Source organism: Rhinoraja longicauda, chromosome 12 (genome assembly GCF_053455715.1).
Source record: "Rhinoraja longicauda isolate Sanriku21f chromosome 12, sRhiLon1.1, whole genome shotgun sequence".
Taxonomy (NCBI): Eukaryota; Metazoa; Chordata; class Chondrichthyes; order Rajiformes; family Arhynchobatidae; genus Rhinoraja; species Rhinoraja longicauda.
This window is the reverse complement of record NC_135964.1, coordinates 24,376,713-24,394,304: the sequence shown is the minus strand read 5'-3', so window position 1 is coordinate 24,394,304 and position 17,592 is coordinate 24,376,713. Positions and strand designations below refer to the sequence as shown.

At 41.4% G+C, this 17,592-nt stretch overlaps 2 protein-coding genes across 8 annotated transcripts in view; one reads left to right on the top strand and one right to left on the bottom strand.

Moving 5' to 3' along the window:
- Positions 1 to 17,592, top strand: part of caska (calcium/calmodulin-dependent serine protein kinase a) — a 211,220-nt gene that overhangs the window by 70,400 nt on the left and 123,228 nt on the right. The window lies entirely within an intron of this gene.
- Positions 674 to 16,053, bottom strand: gpr34b (G protein-coupled receptor 34b). The gene is made up of 2 exons (XM_078409218.1): positions 15,921 to 16,053; positions 674 to 1,822 (listed from the first exon to the last, which is right to left on the bottom strand). Exon 2 carries the CDS (start codon positions 1,784 to 1,786, stop codon positions 764 to 766), a length of 1,023 nt encoding a protein of 340 aa, XP_078265344.1. The 5' UTR covers positions 1,787 to 1,822; positions 15,921 to 16,053; the 3' UTR covers positions 674 to 763.

The window sequence follows — 17,592 nt, the reverse complement described above, 5'->3', positions numbered from 1 at the left end:
TCTTGCACTGTATTCTCTATATTTCTGTTTCATTAAGTCTTCTGCGGACAATGGTCATTGACAAATCCACACCTGACTCCTGAAGAGTGTTTCTGATCTGTCGGACAGGTGTTTAAGGATTCTTCTTTATTATAGAGAAAATTATTTTGTCATCAGCTGTGGAGGTCTTCCTTGCCCTGCCAGTCCCTTTGTGATTAGTAAGCGCACCAGTGCTCTCTTTCTTCTTAATGATGTTCCAAACAGTTGATTTTGATAAGCCTAAGGTTTGGCTGATGTCTCTAACAGTTTTATTCTCATTTCTCAGTCTCATAATGGCTTCATTGTCTTTCATTGGCACAACTTTGGTCCTCGTGTTGATAAACAGCAATAAAAGTTTCCAAAGGTGATGGAAAGACTGGAGGAAAGACTAGGTGCTGAGAGCTCTTTTATACCTGCATTAAGGAGACATTTAAACACACCTGAGCAATTACAAACACCCGTGAAGCCATGTGTCCCAAACATTATGGTGCCCTGAAATGGGGGGGACTATGTATAAACACAGCTGTAATTTCTACATGGTGAAACTAAAATGTATAAAAATACCCTTTAATAAAATCTGGCAATGTGCACTTTAACCACATGTGATTTTTTTTCCATTACAAATCTCAAATTGTGGAGTACAAAGGCAAATAAATAAATGATAGGTCTTTGTCCCAAACATTATGGACGGCACTGTATTTTAAGCCACTCCATGAGAATCAAGGATGAAGTAACCTCACAGCTCTTATGTGGTTTCACTTCTTGACTCTTTCTGAAATTTTCCAGTAATTAAGCTCAATACAGTTCTTCTAACAGTCTTGGAAAGCAGAAAATACATCATTGGATCCAGGCAACTGTTGAAAGCTGAGAACAGAAGCGATATTTCATTGGTTTTATTTGCCACATTTTGCCAGTTGCAATCTGTTTGCAGGAGCTGAGATGCAACATAAAATAAGCGGAAGATGTGAAATGGGGCAAAACATATGGTGAAAATGAAGGGAATAATGAATGTTTTCATTACAACGTTGTTTAAAATTTTCTTGTTAGAGAATCCAGGCTTTTCTTTTCTGAGCTTGGAAAGCTTTATTGCAATCTTTGCATATGACCAGGTGAGGAGAAAGAATACAATCCAAAAAACTAAGACAAGGAAAATATTCATGATCGCCATTAAGTTATTTATTGATCTATAATGGAAGCATTTGGTGGTCAGTTTATCAGTTGATTTGTTCTTAAAAATCATTATTATCGAAGCCAGAATGGAGACACACCAGAGAATGCCACAAATCATACTGCTTCTGGTGACTTCTTGTAACTTATAGTGCTGCAATGGCTTTATTATTTTTAAGTACCGATCCACACTAATGAATCCCAAAAGTGTGATGCTAATGTACATGTTCATGTAAAATAAAATGCCTATGATATTGCAGAACAATGTTCCTAGCATCCATTGGTTATGATTTGCATGATGTGCTATTCTGAAAGGTAGGCAGATAATTAAGAGGAGGTCTGCAATAGCCATATTGATCAGATAGACGTGAATGGAGTTTTTCTTGGTTTTCAGGAAGAAAAATATTAACAATGCAGAAATATTGCTTATCAATCCTGTCAAAAAAATGAAGGAGTACATTATTGGCAGAAGAACCATTAGAAAGTCCTCGTGTACGATACAGTTATGGTCATCAGTTGTATTGGCTTCTGTCCTTGCTTTTAGTAATTTGCTTCCATTTTTTGATGGCCAATAGCTCATTGGCATATGGGTAAATTCCATATTTTCAGTGGGTGACTTGGTTGAATCTTTGTATTTCTGTAATAAAATAGAATCTCTCTTAGAATACTTTATGAAAGAAACAGAAACACTTCCATAATAAATTAGTTTATGTAATTGCTCAATTAGGCAGGTCGTGCTAGTTAGGCAAATTGGGTGAATTGAAGAGGATATCCAGGAAAATGGAAGCTTCACTCTTCAGAAATGTGGAAAGTACATCCTTCCTTAGATATGGAGGCCAAAACTGAACAGTACTTTAGGCACAACCTTTTTACATCCATTCAACTGCAGCAGCAAGAATTCCATGCTGCTACACTGCAAAGAACCTGCATTACGCAGCTTCTGTATCTGTATCTCAACTTCATCTGTATAACAGAACACCCATTTAAGGATGAGAGATAAAATTAACTCATTTGTTGCAATTTGGAACTCATGGCCCATGTGGAATGAGGAAACGGAATCAATGCCTTGAAATGAGATGGGACAGGTATTTTAGAGAGAAAACGGCATAATGGAACATACGGGATAGCTCCTGGAGTTTAGTTTTTAGTTTAGAGATACAGCGTGGAAACAGGCCATGCGGCCCACCGAGTCAGCACCGACCAGCGATCCCCGTGCATTAACACTATCCTACACACACAAGGGACAATTTACACCTACACCAAGCCAACTGACTTACAAACCTGTACGTCTTTGGAGTGTGGGAGGAAACCGAAGATCTCGTAGAAAACACACGCGGTCACGGGGAAAACGTACAAACTCCATACAGACAACACCCGTAGTCGGAATTGAACCTGGGTCTGCGGCGCTGTAAGGCAGCAACCCTACCGCTGCGCCGCTGTGGTCCTGCAGCTACCATAAATTCAGTAGGTCAGGTAGATGGTGTCCCTTTTCTGACCTTTATCCAATTTTCTGCCTGAGTGAAAATGCAACCCTCATCCTTGCGTCCTTATTTTATGAAGCAACCTTTTATGCGGTATCTTTTTAAGTGCCTTGTGAAAATCCAAATGTAATGTAACCACTGGTTCTTCCTTTTCTAATCAGCTTGTTACCCTAATGGTTTTCTAATTGGTTAGTGACTGTTGTACTTTTAAAATCTTTTTCTCAAATGATTTAAAAGTACAACATACCTGTTTATAAGAATGATGGTTTCAAAGATTCTATGGAAAAGTTTAGAGCTTTTGTATTCTTCAATATTTCCCAGTGTTTTTATTTTGAAAACTTAGTCAGTAACATTTAAATGACTTGTTAACTGCGGGTTTTCACTGTACAGGTAGGTATCAAATACCTTTAACATGTCAAATCGAGCCGCGAAACAAGTCTGTGTGTTTCCACTAAAGCATTGCTGCTTTGATGTAGCAAAAGTATGTTTTGCCAAAAATCAAATCTGTCACATCTGGAAGAGTCCAGATATTTATTTTTACTTTTAAGGTAGTTGAATAGTGATTATCAGGTAACTTGATATTTGTGCTGATAAATTTGCTGTTACTTAAAGTTTAGGGTTTAGGTTTATTATTGTCATGTGTGCAGTTAAAAGCTATCCAATCAGATCAGGTAATACTATATATAAATACAATTGCGTAAAACTCAAATAAAATTGGTAGAGCAAAGGGGCAGAAAAATGCAGTATGTGGTTTTTAGCATTGTAGTGCAACAGTTCCTTAGACAAAGTCCAATATCCTCATTGGGGTCGAGGTGGATTGTACAGTACCCTAGCTTATGGAAGGACCATTTAGAAGCCTGATAATGGAAGGAGAGGGCTGTTCCTGAGTCTGATGGGGCCGCTTTCAAGCTTCTGTACCTTCTGCTGGACAGGAGCAGAGAGGAGGAGGAATGATCTGGGTGGGACAAGTCTTTGATATATTGACTGCTCTTTTGAAGCATCATGGTATAGATGGAATCAGTGGTGGTTAATGTGTTGTGTGTGATGGACTGGGCTACATCCACAACTCTGCAATTTCTTGCACTCTTGGGCAAAGCTGTTTCCAAGCCAAACTGCTTTGCAACCCGACAGTGTGCTTTCTATGGTGCATTTTTAAAAGTTTGTAAGAGTCAGTAGAGACGCGCCAGATTTCCTCAATCACCTTGAAGTGGAGGCGTTGGGTGTGCCTTCTTGGCTGTTGCATCAATTTGGTTGGTCCTCGACAGATCATAGTTAACAGTAAAACCAAGGAACTTAACTCTCAACCCTTTCCACTTCGGCACTATTGATGCTGATTTGAGTGTTATTCCACCACACTTACTGAAGTCGATAACTAGCTCCTTCATCTTGCTGATTTTGAGGGGAAGGTTGTATCATTATTCACCAAAGATGAATAAACATATTCATACTCTGACATGGTGCTAGCAATGTATGTTCTGGGTTATGTGTTAAAACCAGTTATTTCAAAGTAATGTAGGTATAATTTGGTTTCTCTGTTCTAGTGCCTGCAAAGGCATGAATTGTGAGACTGTTGAGTGAAATTAATCAAAAATAGTCTGTATTTGGTCAATTATAATATATAAAGCTGACTGACAGTAAAGTGTTAAATAATCCAGTACAAAAGTTAGGACATCCTAATCCAGTTGTACAAGCAATTTGTGGGACCACACTTGGAGCGCTGTGTGCAGTTCTGTTCACCCAGCTGCAGGAGGAATGTCATTAGGTTGGAAAGGTTGCAGAAGAGATTCATCAGGATATTATCTGGGTTTGGGTTATAGGGAGAGGCTGGATAAGACTGCAACCTTTCTCTTTGGAGCTTGGAAGATTCAGGGGTGACCTTATTCAAATATACAAAATCAGGAATAAAGTGAATGCTGACAGTGTTTTCCCCAGACTAAAAGAGTCTAAAACTAGAGGGCATATGTTTACCGTATGAGAGGAGAAATGTAAGAGAGATCTCAGAGACAATTTTTTTTTCATTCAGAGGGTAGTCTGCAATCTGAAACAAGCTGCCAGAGGAAGCTATTGAAGCGAATATAATTTTGTCTTTCAAAGAACACATGAATAAGAGTTTAGAGGGATATGAGTCAAATGCAAGCAAGAATGCCGGCTTGATCTGCATAGATAAGGTGGGGTGAAGAACTTGTTTACTTTTCCATTTAGATCAGTTCATGTTGCAGTATAAACACTGACTGATGCCACCCCAATAACTTAAATTAGGCAACTTACTATTGATTAAAATTACTATTGATTAAAATTATTATGACATTATTCTTGGTGGTCATCATTCTTATTATTTTACTTGTGATAAACTGGCATCAACACAGTGGATCAGGCAGTCGCTGTGGAGGCGGAGGGATAGTTGATGTTTTGAGTTGAGATCATGTATCAGGACCGAGGCGGGGTCATAATCAAAAACACTATTTCTCTGCCTCTACTGATGCTGCTTGACCCGCTAAGTTCCTTCAGTGGTTTGTATTTTGCTCCAGATTACAGCATCTGTAGTCTCCTGTGGGAGATTGCAACCTTCATGTGGTCCACGCTGCTTCGACTAATGCAATCAACCCGATGTGCACAATCTAATGGATGTAGTGTTTTAGTGTCACTTTTGACAATGCCACTAGTGACCCGTAGCCCAAACAGCCCTGCTCAGGGCCAAAACTCCCGCAGCATCAGGAAATCTCTACGCAGCTAAATGTGGAAGGAATGTCCAAGGCAAAGAATGAATACATCTCAAGATCTGCTAAGGACCTAAATGCTGATGTCCTCCTACAGGAGACTCACATCGCTGATGCCTCATGTGCTTCCACGCTCCGTATCTACGGCTTCAAGCTTGTTGCTGCTGTTTGCCACAAAAAATACGGCATTGCCACCTACTTGAGTTATGACCTACATGATTTCTGTGTTCTTGAGGAATCTTGCTCCAATGACATCTTCATTGCTACTGTGAGGATTGGGGATATCACTGTCACAAATGTATATAAACCCCCTAGAACCACGTGGCCTGCCTCCATGCTACCAACTTTCCACCACCCAGAAGTACGTGCAGGAGACTTTAACAGCCACCACTCATCCTGGGGCTACACAACCAACGATGAGAATGGGGAATTACTGGATACGTGGGCATCCTCCATGATGCCAAGCAACCAGGCACATTCCACTCAAGCAGATGGAGGTGAGACTACAACCCAGACCTCTGCTTCACATCAAAACCGATGTTGGCCACCCCCTCCATGTAAGATCCTTTCGCACTTCCCTCACAGCCAACACAGACCTGCTCTGATCCACATTGGTGTACAGATCCCTGTGATCTCATCCAAGCCTCTCCCATGCTAGAACTTCAGGAAAGCAGATTGGAAAGGTTTCACACAAGAAGTGGAGGAAAAGATCATAAGTCTTGAACCTGTCCAAGAACTACAAGTCCTTCTGTATGATCCTGAAGGCTGCAGCAAAGAAGTACGTCCCTAGAGGCTTCCGCAAAAACTTCACTCCTTGCTGGCTCCCTGAATCAGAAGACCTCTTGAAGCAGTATGAGGCCACAGGTGACACAGATACTGCCACAGAACTGCTAGATTCCCTGGATGCAGCAAGACAACAGTGCTGGCAAGAGACTGTAGATGACTTGAACTTCAGGCACTCCAGCAGGAAGGCATGAACTCTCCTTCGCCACCTTGGTTCAGCTGCCCTTGCCCGGTACAACCCCCAAAAGGTGTCAGCAAATGCTGTAGCTTCTTGTCTGCTGGCAAACTCGAAGGTCGCCACTTCCAAAGAAACCCAACAAATAGTGAGACGGAGCTTGACAAAGTCCATCTCTTCTTCACCATCCTCAAGCCGCCTTTCTAATCCATACACTCCAGTTGATGTAGACAAAGTCCTGCCCTGTACTAAAGCTGGGAAAGCAGCAGGAGGTGATGGGTTTTATCCGGAATTTCTGAAGAACCTTGACTCCCAAGGCCGCAACTGGCTGGCTACTTTTCACCCATGTCCATTGTAGAGGAATGATCGCTAAGGCCTGGAGATGGTTTATGGTCATCGCCATCCTTAAGCCTGGGAAATCTGCTGATCTCATCCTACAGGCTGTTTGAGCACATCCTGCTTGCTAGGATATATCCTTTGGTAGAACCTGTTCTGGCCAGAGAGCAAGCTGGCTTTAGACCTGGTAGAAGCTGCACAGATCAAGTCCTTGCCCTCATTACCAATATAGAGGCTGGCTTCCAACGTGCCCTGAACACTGGTGTTGCTCTCATCGATCTGTCATCAGCTTATGACACCGTGTGGAGACATGGTCTGTTGCTGAAAACTTCTAGAATCTTGAAGTGCCAAACCACCATGCGTGCCCTCTCATCTATCCGTAGATTTAGGGTCTCGCTTGGGGACCAGACCAGCTCTGTCAGGACCCTGAATGATGGCCTCCCCCAGGGCTCTGTCCTAGCTCCCCTACTCTTCAACATCAATGTGAGTGACATGCCAACTACCTCGTCCAGGAAGTTTGCATATGCAGATGCCCTTGCCTACCAGGGAACTGCCCTTGAGGATATCAGCGGAGTGCTAACCCAAGACTTGAAGGGGATGGCGGAGTGCTTCACCTTCTGGCGACTTCGCCCCAACCCATCTAAGACAACTGTCACTGCCTTTCACCTCAGCAATCGGCTTGCCAATGCAAAGCTCCAAGTGCACTTTTGTGGTAAGCCGGTGAAGAATGAGGAATTCCCCAAGTACCTCGGAGTTACCCTGGACCGCATCCTTACTTATCGTGAACACCTGAAGAGGGTGGCTGATAAACTGAAAGCAACGGTCAAGATCATCAGGAAACTTGCAGGCAACAGCTGGGAATGCAAGCTTAGCCCTAGCCTACTCAACAGCCGAGTTTTGCTCAACAGCTTGGGCTAATAGCTGCCACACCAATTGAGTTGACACTGTCCTTAACTCTGCAATGTGGGTCATCACAGGGACACTTAAGTCAACACCTTTGCAATGGCTCCCTGTCCTCTCTCACATTGCCCCTCCCAGCATACGCAGGAGGGAGAGGATGTTGAAAGATTGGTGCACCATCGAGGCTAACCCTGACCTTCCCATCCATGCTGACTTTAACAATCTGTCCAACATGCGCCTGAAGTCCTGCAAACCCTTCTAGTCTTTAGCCAAATCCCTGGAAGACTTTGACCTGAAGACTGAGTGGCGCAGAGCCTGGAAAGATGCCAACACCAACAATGGATAGGTCATCGCAGACTCCACAGTGAAACCACCGGGATTTGACCTCCATCGCAAGCAATGGCTAACCCTGAACAGGATCCGCACCCTCCATGCAAGAGCAGCCCATACCTGCACAAGTGGGGGATGACAGACAGCCCTGCTTGTGACTGCGGATATCCAGACCAGACCATCCCATCCCACACATCGTGAATGACTGCTCACTGAGGCTTTTCCCTGGTGCCATCAAGGCCATCCACCCAGCAACTGCTGCTGCCCTGGCCTGTATGTCTACCCGTGACCTACAACTTTAGGCTGTGCATGCCATACGCAAGAAGAAGTCTCCTGTGTATCTGTGGATATATATTTATTACTTCAAAGTCATTTGGCTTATGATCTGCCTCTCTGGTAAATTGGTGATATCTCAACAATGTCCCATATTTTGATTCCTACAAGCAATTGTGCATTTTTCTGTTTTCTTATTCCTGCTTACGATACCCTTGTTATGTTGACAGAAAATACAAACATGTGTCAACTCTGAGCAAAGCATGTTTTCTTAATTTTATGTACTTCTTGTCTCTCAGCTTCCTTATGTGTTTAGATCAGACACTATTTCCTATGATTCCAGTTGGCCACTAGACAGCAGTACAACCATATAGTATACTAAATTTGGCCAACTCAATAGCAGCGTACAAAAGAACCAGCAACTTTTAAAACAATCTGTAACGTTACAATTTCTCTGAGGGAGAGGTGTGGTCGAAGCCAAAGTGGCTGACTGAACTTGAATATGCAATGTTATTTTGCATTCACAATTTTGGTATTGCTTCTGACAATGCAATGTTGTGAAATTGGGCCTAATTGCTTAAACTGGTTACATTAGGGATGCAGTGTATAAAGAACTCCACTTTATTTAAGTGGCAATTCTTTTGTAAAATTAATGTATACAACATGTACATTTTGTCTTATCTTTAAATTATTTCAGCAGGTCAGGCAGCATCTCGGGAGAGAAGGAATGGGTGACATTTTGGGTCGAGACCCTTCTTCAGACTGATGTCAGGGGGGGCGGGACAAAGGAATGATATAGGTGGAGACAGGAAGATAGAGGGAGATCTGGGAAGGAGATGGGGACGGGAGGGACAGAGGAACTATCTAAAGTTGGAGAAGTCGATGTTCATACCACTGGGCTGCAAACTGCCCAGGCGAAATATGAGGTGCTGTTCCTCCAATTTCCGGTGGGCCTCACTATGGCACTGGAGGAGGCCCATGACAGAAAGGTCAGACTGGGAATGGGAGGGGGAGTTGAAGTGCTCGGCCACCGGGAGATCAGTTTGATTAATGCGGACCAGTCTGAAGAAGGGTCTCGACCCGAAACGTTACCCATTCCTTCTCTCCCGAGATGCTGCTTGACCTGCTGAGTTACTCCAGCATTTTGTGAATAAAAACCTTCGATTTGTACCAGCATCTGCAGTTATCTTCTTATACTACCTGTTGTTATTTGTGTTCTGCCGTTTGTATTTTGCAAGTTGATCCAAGCCACAGAATTTAAGATAGTATGTATGTATGTACAGCCACTTCCTACTATTTAAGATAATGGGCATAAATGTAATTTCCTTTCTCTATGTTCATTTCATCATTTCCACATAGTTTAATAAAGACAAAAGCAGCATCAGGATTTTTAAAATGTTGCAAAATTTGCATCTTGCAGAGATCAAGGGGTAAGTGGCAATTAAAAATAGACCAGTTCTACATCCTAAATTGATTTACTCACTAGTGCTGTTGTTCTTATATAGAAGATCTGAGTTAACAACTTAACAAAGAGGATCAGACCTAGTTAAACTAATGAGAACCACCAAAATATTTGCCTAAAGGAAGAAAATGAAATCATGCCCAAGGTGGACCTGGTAGACTTTAATACTCTACAAATAATGTTTAGAGCAAAAGAAAGAACACTTCCTGTTATGTTGACAGAAAATACAAACATGTGTCAACTCTGAGCAAAGCATGTTTTCTTAATTTTATGTACTTCTTGTCTCTCAGCTTCCTTATGTGTTTAGATCAGACACTATTTCCTATGACAGAAACAATCCAAGGTTTGTTTTCAGTGAGGGAGAGCAGGTATCCACTCAGGGGAAATTATATGTTTGAATAAAAGAGGGCAAGGACAAATGTGAAAAACAGATGTGTGACTGTAAAAGGAGTCAATTTATGGAATAGTTGCAACAATTAATTAAAAGAGTGTAGTAATGTGTGTATTTTCAAGAAAATGTTCAAAAATATATTTAAAAGATACAAAATATGTGATCAGCACTGAGAAATGACTGACATGACAGAAATGATAGTTCTTGACTATATTTGTGTTTCTTTCTATGTTTTGTTTATCTGCTTCTGACTTATGACGTGTTTTTTTATTATATTTTGTTAAGTATTAAGGGTAGGCACAATAAGCTTTGGCTTCTGCCTACACCTTTTTTTCAGTCAGAAAATATCATGTGTGATTATATTGTTTTATTTTTGATACAATGATTTCGTACTATTTAAATTTCACTGCTGTTTGGACAATCTGTTGTATTGTATTGACCAGAAAATAATTTTTTTTAATTTTAAATCATCTTTGATCATCTAACCAAGAATATTGAAGTTTTACTTCTCGCAAATAACAATCTTATACAAATACACCCCAACTTGCGTAAGGATTATATTCTGTAAACCCTATATAAATCAGATTTTATGCAAGTCGGAATCGCCTTAAAACTAGGTAGAAACAAAGAACTGCAGATGCTAGTTAATACACTAAATGTCACAAAGTGCTGGAGTAACTAAGCAGGTCAGGCAGCATCTCTGGAGAACATGAATCTGTTTTGGGGATCCCAACCAGAATCATCGCCTGTCCATGTTTTCCAGCGATACTGCCTGATCTGCTGAGATACTCCAACACTTTATGCCAGTAGCAAACTTTATTGGTTAAGAGCCCTGCATTTGCAACTTTCAAAAGTGTTGTTAAATTTCTCATATGGAGTACCCAGATTTTAAAAAGGCTTAATCTCGGTTTAAGATATAAGGCTAGTTTATATATTTTCCTCTGGCGATTCAGATAAAAAATGCTGAAATTTCTACTGGGTCTTGCTCTATCATGGAACTACATCATGCAGAGAAATACAACAATATGTCTGAATATCTGGATCCTTGGGATTGGAATCTGGGTCTTGGGATCAAGGGTGGAGATGGAGATTAATGGGATGGTGAGAATGGTTTGGATGATGCAATGTGCTGGGATGAAGTGAACCCTGATCATAGTTTGAGAAAGAGTGATGCACATGGATTTTCTTTGTTTTTACTCGCTCCAAATTCTTTGATATAAGCAATTCTTTGATTATATCTTATATCAGATGAATACGTGGCTTGAAAAATGGTGCAAGGGGGAGGGATTCAAATTTTTAGGACATTGGAACCAGTTCTGGGAGAGGTGGGACCAGTACAAACAGGACGGTCTGCACCTGAGCTGGAATGGAACCAATGTCCTAGGGGGAGTGTTTGCTAGTGCTGTCGGGGAGGATTTAAACTAATGTGGCAGGGGGATGGGAGCAGGAGCAGAAAGACAGAGGGTGTAAAATGAGGGTAGAAGCAACAGGTAGCAAGGTGAAAAGTAAAAGTGGCAGGCAGACAAATCCAGGGCAAAAATCAAAAAGGGCCACTTTTCAACATAATTGTATAAGGGGTAAGAGAGTTGTAAAAACAAGCCTGAAGGCGTTGTGTCTCAATACAAGGAGTATACGTAATAAGGTGGATGAATTAAATGTGGAGATAGTTATTAATGATTATGATATAGTTGGGATTACGGAGACATGGCTCCAGAGTGACCAAGGCTGGGAGCTCAACATCCAGGGATATTCTATATTCAGGCAGGATAGACAGAAAGGAAAAGGAGGTGGGGTAGCGTTACTGGTTAGAGAGGAGATTAAAGCAGTGGAAAGGAAGGACATTAGCTTGGAGGAAGTGGAATCGATATGGGTAGAACTACGAAACACTAAGGGGCAGAAAACGCTAGTGGGAGTTGTGTACAGGCCACCTAACAGCAGTAGTGAGGTTGGGGATGGCATCAAGCAGGAAATTAGAAATGCGTGCACTAAAGGTGCAGCAGTTATAATGGGTGACTTCAATCTACATATAGATTGGGTGAACCAAACTGGCAGGGGTGCTGAGGAAGAGGATTTCTTGGAATGTTTGAGAGATGGTTTTCTAAACCAACATGTCGAGGAACCAACGAGAGAACAGGCCATTCTAGACTGGGTATTGAGTAATGAGGAAGGGTTAGTTAGCAGTCTTGTTGTGCGAGGCCCCTTGGGCAAGAGTGATCATAATATGGTAGAGTTCTTCATTAGGATGGAGAGTGACAAAGTCAATACAGAAACAAGTGTTCTGAACTTAAAGGTAACTTTGAGGGTATGAGGCGTGAATTGTCCAAGATAGACTGGCGATTGATGCTGAAAGGGTTGTCGGTGGACATGCAATGGAAGGCATTTAAAGGTCGCATGGATGAACTACAACAAGTGTTCATCCCAGTTTGGCAAAAGAACAAACCAGGCAAGGTAGTGCATCCGTGGCTAACAAGGGAAATCAAGGATAGTATTAAAACAAAAGATGAAGCATACAGATTAGCCAGAAAAAGTAGCATACCAGAGGACTGGGAGAAATTCAGAGTCCAGCAGAGGAGGACAAAGGGCTTAATTAGGAAAGGGAAAATAGATTATGAGGGAAAACTGGCAAGGAACATAAAAACTGACTGCAAAAGCTTTTATAGATATGTCAAGAGAAAAAGATTAGTTAAGACAAATGTAGGTCCCTTGCAGTCGGAAACAGGTGAATTGAGCATAGGGAACAAGGAGATGGCAGACCAATTGAACAAATACTTTGGTTCTGTCTTCACTAAGGAAGACATAAACCGTCTGCCGGAAATAGCGGGGGACCGGGGGTCTAATGAGATGGAGGAACTGAGGGAAATCCAGGTTAGTCGGGAAGTGGTGTTAGGTAAATTAAATGGATTAAAGGCAGATAAATCCCCAGGGCCAGATAGGCTGCATCCCAGAGTGCTTAAGGAAGCAGCCTCAGAAATAGTGGATGCATTAGTGATAATTTTTCAAAACTCTTTAGATTCTGGAGTAGTTCCTGAGGACTGGAGGGTAGCTAATGTAACCCCACTTTTTAAAAAGGGAGGGAGAGAGAAAACGGGGAATTATAGACCAGTTAGCCTAACATCGGTATTGGGGAAAATGCTAGAGTCAGTTATTAAAGATGTGATAGCATCACATTTGGAAAGTGATGAAATCATCGGACAAAGTCAGCATGGATTTACCAGAGGCAAATCATGTCTGACGAATCTTATAGAATTTTTCGAGGATGTAACTAATAGAGTGGATAAGGGAGAACCAGTCAATGTGTTATATCTGGACTTTCAGAAGGCCTTCGACAAGGTCCCACATAGGAGATTGGTGGGATAGTTGGGCACACGGTATTGAGGGTTCAGTGTTGAGGTGGATAGAAAATTGATTGGCGGACAGGAAGCAAAGAGTAGGAATAAACGGATCCTTTTCGGAATGGCAGGCAGTGACTAGTGGGGTACCGCAAGGCTCAGTGCTGGGACCCCAGTTATTTACAGTGTATATTAATGATTTGGACGAGGGAATTGAATGCAACATCTCTACGTTTGCGGATGACACGAAGCTGGGTGGCAGTGTTAGCTGCGAGGAGGATGCTAGGAGGCTGCAGAGTGACTTGGATAGATTAGGCGAGTGGGCAAATGCATGGCAGATGCAATATAATGTGGATAATGTGGATAAATGTGAGGTTATCCACTTTGGCGGCAAGAACAGGAAAGCAGAGTATTACCTGAATGGTGACCGATTGGGAGAAGGGGAGATGCAACGTGACCTGGGTGTCATGGTGCACCAGTCATTGAAAGCAAGCATGCAGGTGCAGCAGGCAGTGAAGAAAGCGAATGGTATGTTGGCATTCATAGTAAGAGGATTTGAGTTTAGGAGCAGGGAGGTTCTGCTGCAGTTGTACAGGGCCTTGGTGAGACCGCACCTGGAGTATTGTGTGCAGTTTTGGTCTCCTAACCTGAGGAAAGACGTTCTTGCCTTAGAGGGAGTACAGAGAAGGTTCACTAGATTGATCCCTGGGATGGCGGGACTTTCATATGAGGAAAGACTGGATAGACTGGGCTTGTACTCGCTGGAATTTAGAAGACTGAGGGGGGATCTTATAGAAACATATAAAATTCTTAAGGGGTTGGAGAGGCTAGATGCGGGAAGATTGTTCCCGATGTTGGGGGAGTCCAGAACCAGGGGTCACAGCTTAAGGATAAGGGGGAAGTCTTTTAGGACCGAGATGAGAAAACATTTCTTCACACAGAGAGTGGTGAGTCTGTGGAATTCTCTGCCACAGAAGGTAGTTGAGGCCAGTTCATTGGCTATATTTAAGAGGGAGTTAGATGTGGCCCTTTTTGCTAAAGGGATCAGGGGGTATGGAGAGAAGGCAGGTACAGGCTACTGAGCTGGATGATCAGCCATGATCATATTGAATGGCGGTGCAGGCTCGAAGGGCCGAATGGCCTACTCCTGCACCTATTTTCTATGTTTCTATGTATATTTTACATTTTTCACCACTCCATTTTTGCTACTTTATTCTTTTTGAACTAGGTACGAGGAGCAAAATAGTTAAAAACTGAGCTGGACCATAAAATCGAGAGTAAGAGCAAATTGCAGAAATTAACAATGCACCAATGGGGAAATTGGTAGAAAATGTATGTTATTTTGGTCTTTATCCACTGGAGAAAATCTAAGACATTGAATGTAACTCACAGCCTCTTGAACCAAAAAGGTTGGCTGCGCAGAAGGCTGCATGTTCTCTGCAAATGTTATAAATGCCAAGACTGGAGACTCTTGAGTATTCACTAATGCGCAGCATATTTTAAAATGGGCTCCAGATGTGCTTTTGAACTGCAACAAACTTATTTTTGATACTGTCACTCTTATCTCAAAGTTAAGTTTAAATCATTACTCCAGTGATCTCATTTGGCATTTGATGCATATTTGAAAGACTGTTAGGTTATTGCAGTAATTTTTCTAGATCAGGTGTTAAACTGAGTATGTCTATTCAGGAAGGCATACGATATCAGGAAAAACGGAGATCTTTCAATGCACTTGCCAGTACTCTACACTTCCCCAAACCTATGCTACTTAATTGTCTTTATCTCATCTGTTTTAATGTGAACTTTACACATACAAATTGGTTTGCTATGTTTGCAACAATAAAACACCTTTAGTACACTTGAAATAAATTAATTCTCTGTGAAGTATCTTGGGAGGCACTGACATCTGGCAATGTCGTATTGAAGTAAATGCTGTGAACTGTTGGGGTACTAATAAAATTCAGCTTCATCCAAATGTCTCGGTGTACTTTATCAGCTGCTTTTTTGGTGTTAAGAGTGTATACTTGTCATATGTACCAGCAACAGAACATTAAAGTTCTTATTCCAAATGACCAGCATTCATAGACACTACTTGAGTCACCTTTTGGAAATTTCATCAGTATCACCAGGCATCACATATTTAATAAACCCATGCTGGTTCTCTCTGATCAGCTGAAAAATGTCTAAGATGTTCAATTACAGATGCTGTGACAGCAGATAAAAGACTGACTGATCTATAGTTATGGTATCTCACCCACCCTCTTACCTTTCTCAATACTGGAATAACATATTTAATATACATAAGAACATTGAATGTTCATATATGAAGAAATCAGTCAAGCGTGTTTAATTGTCGTATTTATCAGCAATGAGACAATGACATTTGTGCTTGCTGCAGCTTTATAGACGACCCATTAATGTAATCATTCAAATAAATTTATATAATCAGTAATATAATAAATTAATATTCACTAATATTAAGTAACCAGACAATCTGACATTTACAGTGATCAGTTCTGTTTACATAGCATAAGTAGTTAAGAAATATGTATACTTACAGAGAATCAAAGAGATATTCTTGATCAGAGTTTATGCGCAAATAAAAATTTGGCACATAGTTGCAAAGATATCGGTCCTTTTTATATTGAACTCTGAATTTAGCTTTACGCCCAACGCTAAGATTTCTTTAAGATAAGCTTAACTGACATCTATTCCTCTTTCTCTTCAAGTTGTCATGTTTGTGGATTTCCTTTCTTGGGTAAATTTGCTGAGGCTTAATTTACATCTGCATCCTCCGGATGTGGTATGTTAAAACTGTTTCAGGATAAAGTTTTCTGCATGTTAACATTTTAAAGTATTTAGTTGAAAGTTAGTACAGAGGTAGAACAGAATGATTTAATTTAAATTGCATTTTATGAGCTCCTAAAGTGCTTCAGACTGAAAAGGCAATTTTGATGTAATGGAGGAAAGTTGGCAGCCAATTTTGCACATAGCAAGTTCTCTCAAACATCAGTGTGATGATCGCCAGATAACAGGCTTCATGCTGGGTTATGTTAGTCAGAAGTGCCCAGATCTTCAAAATATATATTTTTGGCCATGTGAAGGCAAATGGTACCTCGTTCATAGCTTAATCAAAATTTGGCAGCAATGTTAGCATTGCCTTTGAATTCTGTCAGTGTCAGCCTATTGTCTTAGTGCACAAGCTATCCAAAGTGGGATTGAACACATTCATCTGCCTGAGGGAAACGTGCAACCCATTGAGCCACTGATGCTTTTGAAGAGTTAGATAAAGCTATCCTTTGGTACAAGAAATAAAACTTCAGTGGTATTTAAGCTTTTCTTCAAAAGGGTTTTCTTTGAGAGTTCCCAGCATCTTTGTGAATAATCTTTGAATATCAATCCAGAATTAACATTTTACATGCAGTAATTTTTTGCAGCTGGTATGGTATGCACCACAGCTATTGTAAAGTGGATCAGTTTGCACCCTTGCCACAGATTCAAAACTGTTCCATTGGTTAAAACAATACAATTATATATTTTTTTCATTATGACAGATTTTGTCACTATTCCCATCTTCAAAAATTCTCAAATATCTAATATGTAATTGTTTCCAGGTGAGGTCTCAATCAGTACCCCGTTCCTGCCTTCTCCCCATACCCCCTGACGCTGCTATCCTTAAGAGCTCTATCGAGCTCTCTTGAATGTATTCATAGAATTGGCCTCCACTGCCTTCTGAGGCAGAGAATTCCACAGATTCACAACTCTCTGACTGAAAAAGTTTTTCCTCATCTCCGTTCTAAATGGCCTACTCCTTATTCTTAAACTGTGGCCCCTTGTTCTGGACTCCCCCAACATTGGGAACATGTTTTCTGCCTCTAACGTGTCCAACCCCTTAATAATCTTATACGTTTCGATAAAATTACCAGGAATTTACCTCTTTTATTCTCGCTGGAGTTTACATCCCCCCCCCAAGCCTGCGTACGTGAAGCGCAAACGCTACTCGCTGACCAGGTATTGAGGGTAGAGAATGACTTCCCGGACTCCATGGTCATTGTTTTGGGGGACTTTAACAAGGCCAACCTCAGTCGTGAGCTCCGAAAGTACAGACTTCATGTTACATGCCCCACCAGAGCGGAGAGGACACTTGATCACTGCTACTCTTCAATCAAGAACACATATCGCTCTGTTCCTCGGGCGGCTCTGGGTCTCTCCGATCATTGTTTAGTTCAC